Source organism: Brachypodium distachyon, chromosome 2, assembly GCF_000005505.3.
Source record: "Brachypodium distachyon strain Bd21 chromosome 2, Brachypodium_distachyon_v3.0, whole genome shotgun sequence".
Classification (NCBI taxonomy): domain Eukaryota; kingdom Viridiplantae; phylum Streptophyta; class Magnoliopsida; order Poales; family Poaceae; genus Brachypodium; species Brachypodium distachyon.
The window spans coordinates 54,768,470-54,785,017 of NC_016132.3; the positions used below are offsets into that span (position 1 = coordinate 54,768,470).

The 16,548-nt window shown below is 46.4% G+C and overlaps 2 protein-coding genes and 1 long non-coding RNA gene across 3 annotated transcripts; 2 read left to right on the forward strand and 1 right to left on the reverse strand.

The window, feature by feature from the left end:
- The first annotated feature begins 1,589 nt into the window (after positions 1 to 1,589).
- Positions 1,590 to 3,843, forward strand: LOC100842322 (probable beta-1,3-galactosyltransferase 8). Its single transcript, XM_003564711.4, has 9 exons — positions 1,590 to 1,694; positions 1,774 to 1,980; positions 2,070 to 2,137; positions 2,229 to 2,419; positions 2,502 to 2,753; positions 2,875 to 2,962; positions 3,074 to 3,199; positions 3,297 to 3,406; positions 3,502 to 3,843. Exons 1-9 carry the CDS (start codon positions 1,689 to 1,691, stop codon positions 3,648 to 3,650), a joined length of 1,197 nt encoding a protein of 398 aa, XP_003564759.2. The 5' UTR covers positions 1,590 to 1,688; the 3' UTR covers positions 3,651 to 3,843.
- A 5,079-nt stretch (positions 3,844 to 8,922) lies between these two features.
- On the forward strand, positions 8,923 to 12,136 carry LOC100842633 (PHD finger protein At1g33420). The gene is made up of 5 exons (XM_010234337.3): positions 8,923 to 9,431; positions 9,815 to 9,944; positions 10,148 to 10,363; positions 10,472 to 11,086; positions 11,168 to 12,136. The coding sequence occupies exons 1-5, from the start codon at positions 9,095 to 9,097 to the stop codon at positions 12,021 to 12,023; spliced, it is 2,154 nt and encodes a 717-aa protein (XP_010232639.1). The 5' UTR covers positions 8,923 to 9,094; the 3' UTR covers positions 12,024 to 12,136.
- On the reverse strand, positions 11,987 to 15,539 carry LOC104582910. The gene is made up of 3 exons (XR_730982.3): positions 15,299 to 15,539; positions 14,378 to 14,453; positions 11,987 to 12,146 (listed from the first exon to the last, which is right to left on the reverse strand). It is a non-coding gene; the product is annotated as an uncharacterized LOC104582910 (long non-coding RNA).
- Between the last annotated feature and the right edge of the window lie 1,009 nt (positions 15,540 to 16,548).

Sequence of the window (16,548 nt, forward strand, 5' to 3'; positions counted from 1 at the left end):
ATATGTACACTGGGCTAAAACAAAAACCCTACTCCCTCCGTTTCACAAAACAACTCACGTACTCACTTCGTCCCAAATAAACTGACGTGAACACAAATCCGCGTCGGTTAATTCGTGACGTAGTGAGTAGATTTTTCTGATTTGTTTCATGATATATCTCGTTTTTCTCTTACCTCCCGCACCCGGCCAATAACAATTCACATCCATTTAGTACTAATGCAATATGGATGGTCAGACAATAGAAATGAATATATATTTTTTGTCTAAGTGCACAAATCTATATGACGTGTTTTGTGAAATGAAGGGAGTAGTTGGGAGGGCCCATGTGCAGCGGCATCAGCCCAGAGGTTGGCCTCGGCGAGAATGGCCTTAACCAGCGAAGGGACGTTTCGGTTTCTCCATTGAAGGCGCGGTCGTTGCGGGGTCACCAAAGGCACCAAAGAGGAAGGATGATGACGGAGAGCGCGTCCTGCACCTTCCTGCCACCTGCAAGGTTAGCCACCATGGCGAACCAACTCTTGACCGTGTCCATAGGCTCGGGAGATATGGGCTAAAGGTTGAAACAATTGTACCCTTCAAATCCAATGATAGCAAACCATGTAGTCAACTTGAAGACGTTACCAGTTATGTAAGATAGTTTAGCATTGATTATAGGTACGTGACATGGATAATGACTCTATCTTTACAGATACCTTTAGGCTTAGTGAAACATAGAGCTCGGGCAACATTTTGTTTTCAACTAGCACGATAATATAACTTGAAATATGACCCAAAAGAGTGAAAATTCTTATCCTCCTCTCAGTTAATAGATAAATTTGTGTCCCGCTCTCCCTTCGGCCTACCTCTTTTTTCATGAAGCCCTCACCGCACGTAAAAACACGCAGCCATTGCCGACCACGTACGTGGAGCACCAGTGAATTAGAGGAGGTTGGATGAAGGGATGTGGAGAGGGAAACCTCATGTATCTTTAAGATAGTAGAGAGGATTTGTAAGTATGTCAAGAGGTGAATTGAGAGTGAGTAATTTTATCGGCTTTGTTATTGGGTTTTTTTCCTGATAAATTAGAGACGGTTGCACAAAAGGGGTGTAGAAATGTGAACCATATGCATTCTTAGTAAAGATAGAGAAAGATTCGGCCTCGTACATCACCATAATCTGGCTTTAATTGCGCACATACGCAACAATGCATGACGTACAAACTATAAACCCCGTATGCAAGTAATCCAACGAATTATCTGGATTCCATGATTGGCCAATGATGCAGCGAACCGGGCGCACAATTCGCACACGCAGAGATACGTGGTCACGAAGTCCACAATGCCTACACGGCAACTGAGGCATTTCTTACCCCACGCTAGTCCGCCCCGTTCTCCGGGGCAGATTTTTTGACTTAAGACATCTGACTTTCTGAGCTGACAAGTGGACCAGCCTGTTGTGGGGACCATATGTCATCCTCAGATAGGCAGGTGCTAATACGTGCCGCCCGTTCTCACACTCCCAGCATGAGGCGCCTCACGCAAATCGGCCTCCCAAACTGACCCCCGCATGAGCCCCGGGGGCCGGGGCTGGCAGATAACCGGCGTTCCCATCACGCGTCGATCGGCACATAAGTAATCACCTCCGTCGCTTTCCTGGTTCACTCACATTTCCTTCCGCATTTTCCAAGCAGCTACTCGTAGTATCTTTCAATGATGGTGCGTGTCAGTACTTACGTAGTACGATTCTAGCTGTACGTCTCGGGGGTTAGTAATTTGTTAAAATCGATGCATGCAGGTGCTGACGGACAGGCAGCCGCAGCTGGAGAAGAAGCCGGCGCGGGCGAGGGCGCCGCCGCTGAACGGGAAGGCCGTGGCCGTGCTGTGCTTTGCGAGCTTCGCCGTGGGCTTGCTGCTCAGCAGGGCCCGGCCGGTGCCGTTCCTGTCGGTCTCGGCGCCGCTGCAGACGAAGAGCACCTCTGCTCCTGGCTGCGACGACAACCGCGTAAGTACATATCGTGCCCGGCCGTATCCATGTGCAATGCATCAGCTGCTTGCTCGATCGCAATGGATCTGAACTCATGAATCCTTCAGAAGCTAGCTGGGGAGAGCCATCCCAAGGACATCATGAACGAGGTGTCCAGGACGCACCACGCGATTCAGTAAGCATGATGCATCTAATTTCCTCGAATCAACGGTCGATCATGGCATTGCAGGTACGTGATCTGATGAATCGGTCGGTGCTTTTTCTAGGTCCCTAGACAAGGCGGTGTCTTCTATGGAGATGGAGCTGGCCGTGGAGCGCGCGAGGAGCGGCGCCGGAGCGGCCGCCTCGTCTATCATCATCAAGGGTCCGCAGAAGGCCTTCGTCGTGGTTGGCATCAACACGGCCTTCAGCAGCAAGAAGCGCCGCGACTCCCTCCGCGCGACATGGGTCCCCAAAGGTACTAGTAATTGACATCCATTCATGCATGGCAATGCATCGACCACATATATGTTTTCCTGGTGGTTATACTGCGCGTGCAGGGGAGAAGCTCCGGAGGCTGGAGAAGGAGAAAGGGATCGTGATCCGGTTCGTGATCGGGCGCAGCGGGGCGGCGCAGCTGGACCGGGCCGTGGACGCGGAGGAGGCGGAGCACAAGGACTTCCTGCGGCTGGACCACGTGGAAGGGTACCACGAGCTGTCCTCCAAGACCAGGGTCTACTTCGCCACCGCCGTCGCCACCTGGGACGCCGACTTCTACGTCAAGGTCGACGACGACGTCCACGTCAACCTCGGTACGTCCACGTGGACGGCTCAAGCTGGCGTGCCAGCAAGCAGTTTTTTTTTGTGTGTTTGCTGATGAGTTGAATGTAGCTGCAAGCAAATTGTGCCCGTTTCCGTGCTTTGGTTTTGCAGGAATGCTGACCACCAGGCTGGCCAAGTACAGGGCACGGCCCAGGGTCTACGTCGGCTGCATGAAGTCCGGACCTGTTCTGTCACAAAAGTGAGCAGAAATCATGTCCCGGAACTCGCAATCCATCTGAAAACCGGTTCCTTGCATCCGTTGATGATCGATCTTGTTTTTTTTTTTTTTTTGTGTGTGTGTGTTTTGCAGAGGAGTGAGGTACCATGAGCCGGAGTACTGGAAGTTCGGGGACGTGGGGAACAAGTACTTCCGCCACGCCACGGGCCAGATCTACGCCGTTTCCAAGGACCTCGCCGCCTACATCTCCGTCAACCAGTAATCATCTTCTGGGACACTGATTCCTGAACGTCTTCCTTGGATCCGTTCCCTGGACTGACAACTGACGGTTAATCCTGCGACTGCTTTTCTCCAGGCGAATCCTGCACAGGTTTGCGAACGAGGACGTGTCTCTGGGCGCCTGGCTCATCGGGCTGGAGGTCGAGCACGTCGACGACCGGAGCATGTGCTGCGCGACGCCTCCAGGTCAGAAGTTCAGATTAATTTGCACATATGGCGCGCCATCAAATCAACAATTCAGCGTCGACGTCCAATTCACCTTTTGTTTTTCTGTTCTGCAGATTGCGAGTGGAAGAAGCGGGCGGGGAACGTGTGCGTGGCGTCCTTCGACTGGTCGTGCAGCGGGGTCTGCAGGTCAGTGGAAAGGATGAAGCACATCCATGAGGCTTGCGGCGAGGGCCAAACGGCGGTCTGGAGCGTCGCGACGTGATCGATCCGCATGCTGTATCATCGGTCGGTCGACCGGTTGCGCCGTCAATCTAGCTAGAGCTTGGTTTGGAATCCGATTATACTTGAATTGCTGTCGATCAATTCGTTGTGAGCTACTGAGATGTATGTATTGCATGAGCAGCCGGGTCGATTCGTGCGAATTGAAATGAGAAGCGCGCAAGCCGATTGAGACATGCGTCAGTAATCCACTCATGCGTGTCTGTGATCGCGTGAACGAAGAATGCATGGGTGAGTAGACGAAATGAGTAACTCACTCAGAACTAATGCATGCAACGTTTTTATTACCGTTTAAAAGGAAGGCGGGTCATGCAAACGCTTTGATTGTTTTAAAATTTCTAATTAAGAAACACGGCACAGACACTTACAACACGCGCGTGCACTTACAACTATGAACGCGCACACATGCCCTACCCTTATGAGCACCTCCGAAAGACTGCGAAGGCAGAGACGAAATCACCACAGGTGCCTCACTGTTGACGGGTACACCACCTACCACTGAAAAAATAGCGCCGGTTAAATTATAAAATAATCAAAAGAAATGTGACACCCACGTTCTGATTCCACCACAAGGAAACAGACCACCTGAGTTAAGCTCAGTTCACAACGCTTCGATTGTTCAAGTAAACGGTTGTTAATCTCCATCTTTTTTGAGAAACCGCCCACTTGGCACTTCATTCATTAGACGGTAACAGCTCCGATTAGATTAAATAGTGTTATCAGTCAGGAAAACAGGGATTGCGTCGGAACAGCCGAAAAAGTATCTAAAGCAAACGCCTTCCCTTGCACATATACTCTGCATTCTGCAAAGTTTGCAGTCCTCGGCACCAATATACTCCCTGCATTCCGCAAAGTTTGCAGTCCCCCCAGCACCAACGATTATGACGACCTTCTTTGGAGTACTAGGATTTTTTATTTTAAAGTAACCACTCATTTTTTAACAAACGTAGTACTATCAACTACTCACTCCAATTCATAATAAGTGTCTCGAATTTTGTACTAACTCAGTACAAAGTTATACTAAATCTGAGAGACTTATTATGGATCGGAGAGGGTAGTCCAAATACGGGCGCAAACTAGAAGATCGCCCGGGTGAAAACAAGAGTCCAAGACCAGTAATCTTGTGCAAGTTGAGATCACTAATCGTTAAGCATGGGCTCGAAATTTTGGATTGAGAGAGAGTCCGGGCCATGCCGCAAGCAAACCCAGTACCTGGATATAAAATTTCTTTCAGGAACATAACGCATACGTACGTGGATTGTGTCTGACGACCGGCTTTTCACTGTCTGATGGGACGCACGGCACGATCAAGGGAGAGGAGGGCTGAGCGGGCTTGTCGTGAATGAGGCACGTGGTGATGCCTTCCTATTTCTTTCTGCTCCACAAACTTTGTCAATAGAATTTGCCTTTCATCGGATCCAGTCTTTCGTGAACCTACATTGAATCCATATAGAAGCTAGTCCCAGAGACGGGCCAACTGACTCTAGAAAAAAGGTCATGTGCTACTAGTCGTCGGACGACAACCTCTTCATCTCCGTGCAGCTTTCCGTTTTTATATACCAACTTCCTCGAATGCTAACCAACTTCCAAAATTAATGAGAAGACCTTCCAGTGTTTTTAGGAAGATATATGTGAGCTTTCGAAGTTTTTCCTAAAACTTCCAACATTTGAGACAGACTTTCATTTTTTTTTAAAGAAGAAGAAGAGCGAAGTTTCCAAATTGTGGATGACCTTTCAACAAATGTTGACCATTTTCTTTCTTTTTGACAATCTTTCAAATATCTGGGATGGACTTTCAATTTGCTGGACATAACTCCAAATTTTATGGGATGGAACTTCCATTTTTTTTGGACAAAATTCCAGTTCTTCCGGATGGACTTTCATTTGTAACTTCCAAATTTAGGGACAACTTCCCTTTTTTGGACAAACTTTTTTTTTTGTAATGGACTTAGTTGGTTGCATCAGGGTTTGGGTGCGTTGCATCACAAACTTTCAAATTCGCTGGTCGGGTTGTCAGTTTCCCTATTCTATTTCATTTTTGGCCTGAAAATACCACATAGGGCTGCTGGTAGACTTCTTTGCGTCGGCCGTGGTTAGGCCATGTGGTGCTTAGTGGAAATGACTTTTCAGATGAAACAAATAGCAAATCACTATTCATCATGAAGAATCACATTTGAACACGTGGTGTGAATGAAGGTGACCCCATTGAGTTTCTGGCTTGCCTCTTCCCGGATGTATCGACAAGTTCATCATGCCTGCAATGTAGCATGCACCAGTTTGTCGTCATTTTTGTGCTAATGTCAAGCTACCCCAAAACATCACTAATCTGGTACCGGTCACAATCAAAGACTAGGTGGTAGGATGGATGAGGCAAGATATCAGAACCATAATATTTGTGTTCCCATTGAATACCCACCTTTCAAATCCACGGTCAACGAGTTATTTGCCTTGTTTTAGAGTTTCTTGATTTTTGGATGATGGCCATCTCAATGATTATCCTTCGATCATAACTTTTGAAAGCTATGCACAACTATTGCAATACCTATTGGCAGAAGATACATAAAACCAAGGTTTAGATGGAAGAAACAATTCTTCTTTCTAAAATAAAAGTGTACCCTTCTATCCAAATCCATTTTTGTATCGATAAATTAAATCGAAATTTCAGTAGAGTAGATGAATTATGCGATATTCGTGTGCACAGATAGAATTATTTCAATATAACTGACATATTTTTATTTCTTGGGATCAGAATTCAGAAAGCTACTTTTCTAATCCAATCTTAGAATCCCCGGATGAAAAAAAACCAATCTCGGAGTATATAGACACACGTACGAACCTCAAGATTAGCACAGCCCCACCAAACAGTCTGAACTCTGAACGACGAAGCTGCACTCCACCCGTTCGTCTGACCCTCCTCTAAAACCTGGTCCAGGAAAAGTTCCAAGTTAGATCACGATATCGACGGATGCGGATCAAGCAGCAATTCTATGCGCCTGATTGATCGTCTAATCAGCCATCCCTTGCCACGTGCCACCTCCAAAATTAGGCGCGAGAGAGTTCCAGGGAAGAGCCTGGAAAAAAGAACCGGCACTTTTGTTTTGGACGCTTCTTCCTTGGACGACCGGCTATGTCTCGCGAAGCTGGAAGACCCTTTCGCGAACTCGCGATACACAATTCTGAGGGGCGTTGACCGTCGACGCACGTTTTCCCGGTCTGTGTTGCCAGTTTTGCCCCTCATGCTTATTTCTCTGTTCGCTTCTGCTCTGCTGCTGCCACAGCAGATCGGTACCCCTAGTACTGTGCAACTGCTAGTACCAACGCCAACGTGCATTTCAGTGCTTTGATTCGGAAAACATGAACACAGTCCACCAAGTAGCCAACAAAATAGCTCCCGCGTGCAAACGCATCTCGCATGGACACGTCGGCGAAACAAAAAATACCATGAATTTTATAAGGCCATATTTGACTCATGGCGCAAGGTTCTGACGCTCGAACTTAGCTCTGTCCGCTTCTTAAACTTTAAAATTTTGATCAAATTCAGAGACAAAACTACCAACATCTACGACTGTAGTAATTTAGTTTTATTAAATCCATCACGACATGCATATATTATAGTTCTATAATTATTTGATATTCTAAATGGTGACATATTGCTTAATAAGCTTGGTCAAACCTTAAAAAGCTTGACTTAGGACAAAATTAAGACATTTCATATTTAGGAACGGAGGCAGTAACATACTTGTAACTTGTCATACTTTCTTTAATCGCATGGCATGCGTGTCATAGTCATTTTGCATAATATTGCCTGACTTGTGGTGGTTATTTCGTCCACTACATTTTTCGTGACACACATTTGATCTAAGACAAAAACTAGTCATCAATCAGACATGCCAACAAACATTGACAACAACATAAACATCTACATGTCCAGATGCACCTTTTGTATTACCACATTAGTTTGTCGACACTTCTAAGAAATTTTAAACATTGATGGCACTTCTGATTCAATGGAAGTACTAGGACGTGACGGGGTTAACTGGTCACGCCATGGAACTACATATACGTTGGCCCATCTTGTCGTAAACGCGGGGCTGTGGCCCAATGAGTTAAACAAACGGTCCGAATCGCACCATGTTGTAAGCATCCGCTCTAACCGTGCACACCCTGCTTTTTCGGTTGATTCAAGGTGGTTTGTATTAATTTAGGGTTCTTCTATTTCTAGCAACTATTTATAGCATATTGTTCCTAAAATGGCATCTTGCTTTGTATTGGGGTCAAGCAAACTAGTCCACACGCCTTAAATCCGCACTACAGACATTATCAGACAGGATCAGACAACTATAATCCTTAGATCCTTAAAATCGCCGGATCACTTGGTATCTCAACATTTAATGGTTACTTCCATTAGTTTATTATTTTACGCACATTTAGATATGCACCTGGTAGATATGATTAACTAGGATTGTCATAATTAGTCCTCTCTTATTTGAAATTTTTGGGTGCCTTTTTGGTTCAAAGAGGAAGAGAGACGTGGTAACAAATAAATGATTTATATGGCATACAATTACACCATTGTTACATATTTCTATTGTCGGGAGAAAGAGAAATGATACTAAGTACTGTACTGGAGTAGAGGTTAAGTAAGATTAAATAAGCGGTGTAATTGATTATATGAAAATGCGTGACATGTTGACTGCAAAGATGTAGCCATAGGAGTCTCTTCACACAATCACGCTGACTGCCAGTGCTCACTCGTTTATCTTCAACGAGAAGGTTTATCTTTCAAAATAGCGTGGAGAAAACGGCTTGATGCAGGCCTGCAACCCAATGCTACTAGCGCCACGTGGCAGTCACACGTGGTAGCTGGCGGCACGGAATAGGCAGCAGGAAACGGATCCAGAAATGTGCGGATCCCAAGAGCCATGGGCATTCAAGTAATTTCCTCTCTGTGGGGACACGTCCACCTCTCGCCGTCGTCCTCTGCGGAAACCATGGGAACCCAAATGACCGTTATGCCCCGAGTCTTTATTCCCTCCCATTTCTCCCGCTATCTTTTCGGAAAGGTCCCCAACCCAACCCAACCACCCACCCACCCAACCACGCGTAAGCGTAACCCTGGTTAGCGCTCTGCCACGACCTGACGAGTCCGTCCCGTCCCGAGGCACATACACCCGTGCCATCGGACGCCTCCCCCTTGCGCGTGGGCCCGATCATTCATTGCAGCGCCGCTGGTGTACAAGGACCAGGCGTACGGGATCAGGCTTCTCCTCGAAGGAATCGACCCCATCACCTCCCTCCTCTTTATCTCGGAGCCGCCGCCGCCGCAAACCCTAACCCGGGTTACGATCTGGCCCGACGACGACGAGGGGGAAGAAGAAGGGTGGGGGAAGCCAGATCTGAGCAGATCCGACGGCGGGGAAAGGGGAGATGGTGGTGAACGGCCGGCCGTTGAAGAAGGCGAGGACGCGCGTGGAAGCCAGGGACTTCGCGGGGTTCCCGGCGGCCACGGACGGCGGGGCGGTCGGGACGTTCCGGGAGGCGGTGAGGGGATTCCTCGCGAGGTACGCGCGGCTGCTGCCGCTGCCCTCCATCTTCTCGCCGGCGGCCGCGGCCGCCCCGCCGCACCTGTTGACGTGGAGGGTGTCGCTGAAGGTCGGCGAGGATGGGGAGGAGGACGGCGGCGGCTGCGGCGTGGAGCTCAACGTCGTGGAGGAAGATGTTCTCAGATCGCGATCTGTGTATTGTGATCAGTGCAGAGTCGTAGGTGAGTTGCTTTCCTTTTCTTTTTTTTCTTATTTCGATGTCTTCAGGAAAACATTTTCTCTTATAAAACTGTCTTATTTTTTATTGAATCGTTTCGTAGGAATAGGATGCGTCTTCCATTTGTCGTTTTTATTGATTTAATTTTTTATTTATTGTGTGTGTCTGTGTGTATGGAGATTTTGAGAGTGACCGGTAAATGCCGCCAACTTGGTTATATCTAATTGCAGATTTTTCTTCTTTCTTCGCCATGAAGCCAACTGTTATGCAAAATTTATGAATTTTATTGTCGGGCTGTTGATTTTGAATGCGAAATCTACCCGATTTTTAATTATCAGTGATACAACGGTGATTGGATCTAATGCGCTATTCGTGTCTCGGTTGCAGGATGGAGCGGGCACCCCGTCTGCGGGAAGCGCTACCATTTCATCATCGAGAATGACAGCAACCAGATGTCTGGCCGTCGCCGCACCTGCTGCCTCCGCTGCGGGACTGCCATGGGCGCTGCAGAATCAAGGTGGCTAACCGAAATACAACGAACGGAACAACGATTATGCATTCCAATTGATCTTGTGTTGTGTGATTTGTTTATTTAGATGGGTTGGGTGCGTAATTTGTTCAGAGCAACCTCTGTCGTGCTACTAATTTATCTGCGCCGGTTATGCTGCATACTAATTGACATGTGCCCTGACCATACAATACATGCTATGCCTTCTCTAGATGTCTCTTGTGCAACTTTGATATGGAGGGCGAGGAGCTGGAGGAATGCGGGTACCTGCATCCGGATGACTCCTCTCACTTGCTGCATGCGGTTGTGCATGCAAATGGATATGGGCATCTGCTCAGGGTAAATGGCCGTGAAGGTGGGTCAAGACATCTTACCGGCCGGGACATAATGAGCTTCTGGGATCGATTGTCCAAGGTGCTACATGTGAGGTAAACGGCTTTTGTTGTTGATGCTGGTGCAAATAGCGTAACATGACCTGCCCTTTATTCAAAAAACATCCAGCCATAGCACTGAGAACGCCACTTGCCTCTTTGCAGGAAGGTCACTGTCATGGACATATCCAAGAAGCATGGAATGGACTACAGGCTTCTACATGCTATCACAAGTGGCCATCCATGGTACGGTGAATGGGGGTATAAGTTTGGCGCTGGTAGCTTTGCACTTACCTCAGATACATACCAAGAGGCAGTTGATATGCTCTCTGGTATACATCTGGCGCTGTACTTCTCACACCGCAACCCCATGAGAACCCCTTTGCAGAACACAATTGCTCTGTACTGGGCCCTTTCTGATAGACAGCTTATGACTGTGCGGGACCTCTTTCGGTTCATAATGCATCTGCTTCATCAAGCTTGCAAGAAGAATGAGATATCAAAACCCACCATAGAGTACAGAGAAGTTTCATCGAATGTGCTCTGCATGTGGACAAAGGAAGATATTGATCGATCAGAAGCTGCGATGCTAAAGATTCTCCGGACTGTCCAACCTGGACGCTGGGTGTCCTGGCGGGCACTTAGGGGAGCTGCATCAAAGGCTGTCAATTCACAGGAGCTGCTTGATTACTCTCTTCGAGGGTTGCCTGGAAAACTGATTGATGACGGCCATTTCATTGCTGTCCGCTGCAATGCTGAGACTAGTGCAATTGAATACAGGTAAATCTTGCTTCCAGTTTATTGCTCCAGTTTGCAGAACTTTGATAGGCAATTTTCATACCTTCATTTCTTCTCAAGCAGGCTGGAAACATATTCCAATCAGTCAACAGTTAATGCAACTGTGTTTGGACCCTCTGTTGAGCATCTTGTGCATGATCTTAGATTCCTCTATGATGCTCTACTAAACCCAGAAACAATGTTGTCGTCGCAACCAGAGGTGGTTGGTGCATCATCACACAGTGCAGCTGCAAAGATTCTTGACTGCAAGCAGTTCATCAAACACTATGATGAGTGTGACCCACAAACTCCTTCGAACCCATTCCTGCTTTCTGTGAAGTGCACCATAGAACTGCTTGACCACCCAAAGGACTATACTGCACCTCCGGTGGAACTTGTACTTTTACCAGCAAGTGCTACCCTGGCTGAACTGAAAATACAGGCTGCAAGGGCCTTTCAAGAAACGTACCTCATGTTCCAAAGCTTTCAGGCTGAACAGCTCCCTGACTTCTTGAACTTCAGTGACTCAACCCCTGTGAAGCATGTGCTTGGCTCAAGCCAGCTTGTTAGGGTAAGGGGACGGTGCACAGGTGATCACCGTAGGATTGTGCAGTTCAGGATGGAGAGGGGTTTGGAGAACTGGACGGTGGACTGCACATGTGGCGCCAAGGATGACGATGGTGAGAGGATGATGGCATGTGATGTTTGTGGAGTCTGGCAACACACCAGATGCTCAGGGATCAGCGATTTTGAAGAAGTCCCAGAAAAATTCACCTGCAGAAAGTGTGCCAGTCCACGTAGAGGAAAAGGTCGTGGTGGTGGAGGTGGCGGGAACAGTGGCGGCAGAGTGGAGGTAGGCGCTGCTGGTAGGTGCAAGGACGAGATAGGATCGTCTGTTGGCGGTGCTGGCAAATTTGGGCGCCTAGCAACTGTTGGGTGACTGTATATAATGTAGTGAAATGTAAATACTGAGATCGAGTGAGGTGCACCTCTCTGGACCTTCAAGTCGTGAATGGAATCTTGTCTTTCTAACCAGTGATGTCAGTTCTTCTGTGTTAATTGTCTGCAGAAATGCACCATACAACGTCGAATATTAGCTTAGTTATGGGCACAAGAATAAAACACTGGTGCAAAATTTCCAGCATATAACATGAAATGCTATTTCCTATCAGATAATGTTGCTATTAAACCACGACAGCCAACAGGTGTGTAGATCATACTGTAGGGTAACAAAATCGAGCATCTCTAAGCTACGCCACTCCTACTATACATCATGACAGGTTCATCTTCAAACAAATATTACAGAGACTAAATGCTGCTAAATAACCCATCATCCCTCTGGATAAAGGAAAAGGTAATAAATATCATGGATAAGAGAAACAGTACGTCGACATCTTCATTGTTTTGAATGCACTGTGATTATGTTCATAAACTAGGCTTCCTACGTTCATCATGGAAAAGGATATACTCTCTCCATTTCACAAAGAATGGCACGCACACATTTCAAGATTTTACTTAGACTAATGATTTGAGGGTTGCGTGCTACAAAAATTATATCACTGGATTCGTATTTAAAAAATGTTTCCAACGGTATAAATTTTATAACATATAATCTACATATTATTGGTCTAATCGTTGGTCAAAGTGCGACCTCAAAATGTTTCATGTTAATAACGTCACATACATACTGTATAGTAACATTGATTCTGTACTAACAAAAAAAGACATATCAGTACTTGTTCATTCACCCAACATATTAACAGTAGATAATAGTTTTTGGGCTAAGTTTCGTCTATCGGGATTGAAAACAGCACCAGTCCTAAATCAGACTAATGATTTGTTTGAAAGAATGACTGATCTCATCTATTGGAAGTGAAATCAGCACCAATCCTGAATCAAACTAATGATTTGTTCGAAATGATGACTGATGCTTGAAATGACAAACTTATGAAGTGATAATTCACAAAAAGTTATGAGCGATTAGGGAATGGTGAGTGTAGGGATATAAGCATGCACCTTAGCATATTATTTAGGCTACAAAATAAGCTTTAATGTCAGGTTGTCCATTAATAATAAGACAGGTGTAGACTATCATGAAAACACACAGGAAAGAGTGTGATTAAGAAGCTCATTTACGGTGAACAATAGCAGCAGCCTTCAGTAGTTATATACTCAATGATTTTAGAGCTAATCCAAGTTATCTGGTGTACACCTTTTATGCTTTTATAAAATTTAACTCATAATGCACAGCAGCAATCTGCAATATTTGCAAACCAAACAATACTGAGGACATTTTTAGAGTGGGCATTCCGTGATTATGTGAAAAGACATTCCAGTGCTGGCAATTCTGCAGATTAGACTTGTATGTTTATAATCAATCTAACAATGCATAAATTGTACTCCCTGTCCAAAAGAGAAAAGAAAAAATTAACGATGAGACACAGGAAACTATAAAGAAGAGGCTTCTACCGCACCTGCATGTAGTTATATATTTATATGTAATATTTAGAATAAGCAGTAGAGTTATTAGACCTGAAGGCAGACAGACCTAAAGAATTTTGAACCATAAAGGCATAGCCACCTAAGCGTGTCTTCTGTTTCAAATTCCTTCATGGTTACGCTCTGTTCTCACCAATATTGAGAAACTACACATCAATGGATACAAACTTATGGAACAGAGAGCCGACAGAGCAGTGTATTAAGTTTCCAAATATACCATTTGGGAAGAATCACAGTTAACGTCGGATCATGGAGAATATAAGGATGTTGTAACATGGTTCTGTATATATACGTTACTTAAATCTTATGATACCCTGAATAGACTACCGACCTTGGTTGCTCTGATATTGGACTCTAGAAATGCTGACTAAACAGGAATGGCTTGTTGATTACTGCTTTAGGATTGTTAACCCACATCTTATGTTACAACTATAAAGAGTTGAATGGTTCTCAATTCGCCTGATGACACTGAAAACAAACACTGTGCTAACCATTAGCCACGGATATACTCTTATGACCTCAACAGCCACTAAGACAAAACTATTTTTTTTGTAAGCGTCGCACATGAAAGAATTGGTGTTCATCATACGACCTCCCAACAAAATGAAGATAACAGCTTCGTTGACAAGTTAAGAATAGAAGCCCCAATCAAGGATGATCACAAAATAAGATCACATGAACTCTATCAAAGGCCAACACAATTTAAGTCATGCAAGTTAACTCTAATCCTATTAAACTTATACCCTTGACCAAAAACAAGCAGACCAATTGTTTAGCCAAACATGACTAAGATACCTGAAAAGAGCAGCTGGCCACAATGCACCTAACAAGTACTGAGAACATGAGGACGCATCACCTTTCCAGCACCTGCCTTAACACAGAAGACACGAAAATGAAAAGCATTAGGTCCGAAAAATGATCTAAGCCATACAAACAGATATCACAATTAAGGCTAATTAAGTGTCAGATTTCCAAGCCCGTCAAAATATCCGCAGGAATATCAACACAATTAAATCCCAAACATCGTATTGATAAGCAAGCATCAAACCCTAGAATCAGCCCATCCAAAAGAATAACTTTCAGCTGTAAGCGCCAAAAGAAACCACAAAATAGCACCCGCTTTGACCAACAGAGCATGACAACGCGATACTATTCACCAGCCTGGCTGAAGAAACCCTAAGACATGCCCCTAAAATTGGGCACGAGCACCTCGAAATCCAAAAGTGGATACAAAACCATCACCTAAACAAACATGAATTCGGCCCAGAAAACATACTGTAACGAACCATTGGGGCCACGCAAAAACATGAAGCAATTCCAAGCACCAGAAATTTCAGCAGCGTCGCAAATCGGGATCCCACGATTTGTGCACAGCGAAAGCACGAAATCGGCGAGACCAATACCGGAAGCAATCGCGCGTTGGATCCAAAGGACCTCAAATACTACTTCGAGTCGCCTAATTCGCCCTTGCACCAGGGCTCGCGAAGAAAAGGGGGAGGGGACGCCAAAATAACCAGCTCCCGAAGCTAACAGCCGCGCCGCGGAAATCGAAAACAGCGAGGAAACCCTAGCTCGGATCAGAAGGAAGCATTTGGAACGCGAAGCACGACGTACGATTCCTAATCGCCGCGAGGCACCAGAGGTGGGGAAATATTTACAAGACCAAAGACACCCCCAACCCTACTGCTAGTAATACTATACTGCTATAACCTGTACCTGGCCGCGCGCGAGCGCAATGGGCGAGCTGGAGCCGGAGCTGAATCCCGCAGCAACCCTAATTCCCGCCGCCGGGTGTCCCGATTGCCTCCCGGGATCCAATGAGGCGTGGCGTGGGGCGGGGCGAGAGGAAGCATCGGGATGGCGTCTGCGTCATAGAGCTGGGAGACGGGGCGAGGAGAGGGCGCAAGGCAGAGGCAAAGAGGGTGCGGTGCGGGAAGAATAAGGAAAAAGAGGCTCCAGTTGCAGTAATAAGCCCCGCGTGGGCGTGGGGTCCCCCGTCCCGGGTCGGGCTCGCACACGGTAGGTGTTTGCGCCTTTGCGGTCGTCGCGTCTGGCTGCGGCTATTTTCTTTCTTACCCCTTTTGGTTCGGAGACGGCGGGGACGGGGTCTCTGGTCAGCGTGCCGCCGAGAGTCTCTGCGCGGTCAGATCGATGGGAAAGAGCATGCCTTGTCAACGCCGGCTCCTTGTCTTTTTTTCTCTCTCTTTTCGAAAGATGCATGATCTTTTCGATTCTAGATTATTGTCGAAATATCATTTATATCTAAACGTGTTTTAAAAATAGATACATTTATATTTAGATAAAATTTGACTCAAGAATTTAGTACTAGTCTGAACGTGACGCAACCTAGCATGCATGCATGGCGCCGTTCTGTGTGTCGCCTCCTTTTCCGTGGCTGTCGTGGATGCACGTTTATTCTTGCATGCATGCGTGCGTGCGTGCGTGCGTGTAAGGAACATGACTTGCTGGCCCCGGGGTACGTACGTGGGCACGGATGTCTTCATTTTCTTGGGTGAATCTAGTGAGTTGATCCGCCACTAGTAACAGAAAATTAGCTTCGGTCGCTCCCGAAGATAATGTGATGTTTTTGCAGATTATTACTACGTCTCGTCCAGCATTTTATTGCGATCTTGGACGGTTTTGGCGTGTGAGGACGAGGCCGCCATGTTGCCATCGGACACGCAAATGCCAAGAGATCCGCACGGGCGTGTCCCGTTTTAGGGACCAACGCCCACGGCCCATCCTGGCTGGCATCGTGCCACTGCCGCGGGAGAGTGCGGACACAATTCACAGAGGAAATTCTTATGCCTGTAGTACATCTGATCTACCCTTGCTGAAAGCATAAACTCTTCACTGCTCCTCACTTGTAATCAGTAACTCTATCTCCTCATACGTGTCAAAAAAAAAACTCTATCTCCTCATTCTCCTGTGTCAAACAAGGTTGCGATAATTATGTGCTCTGAAGA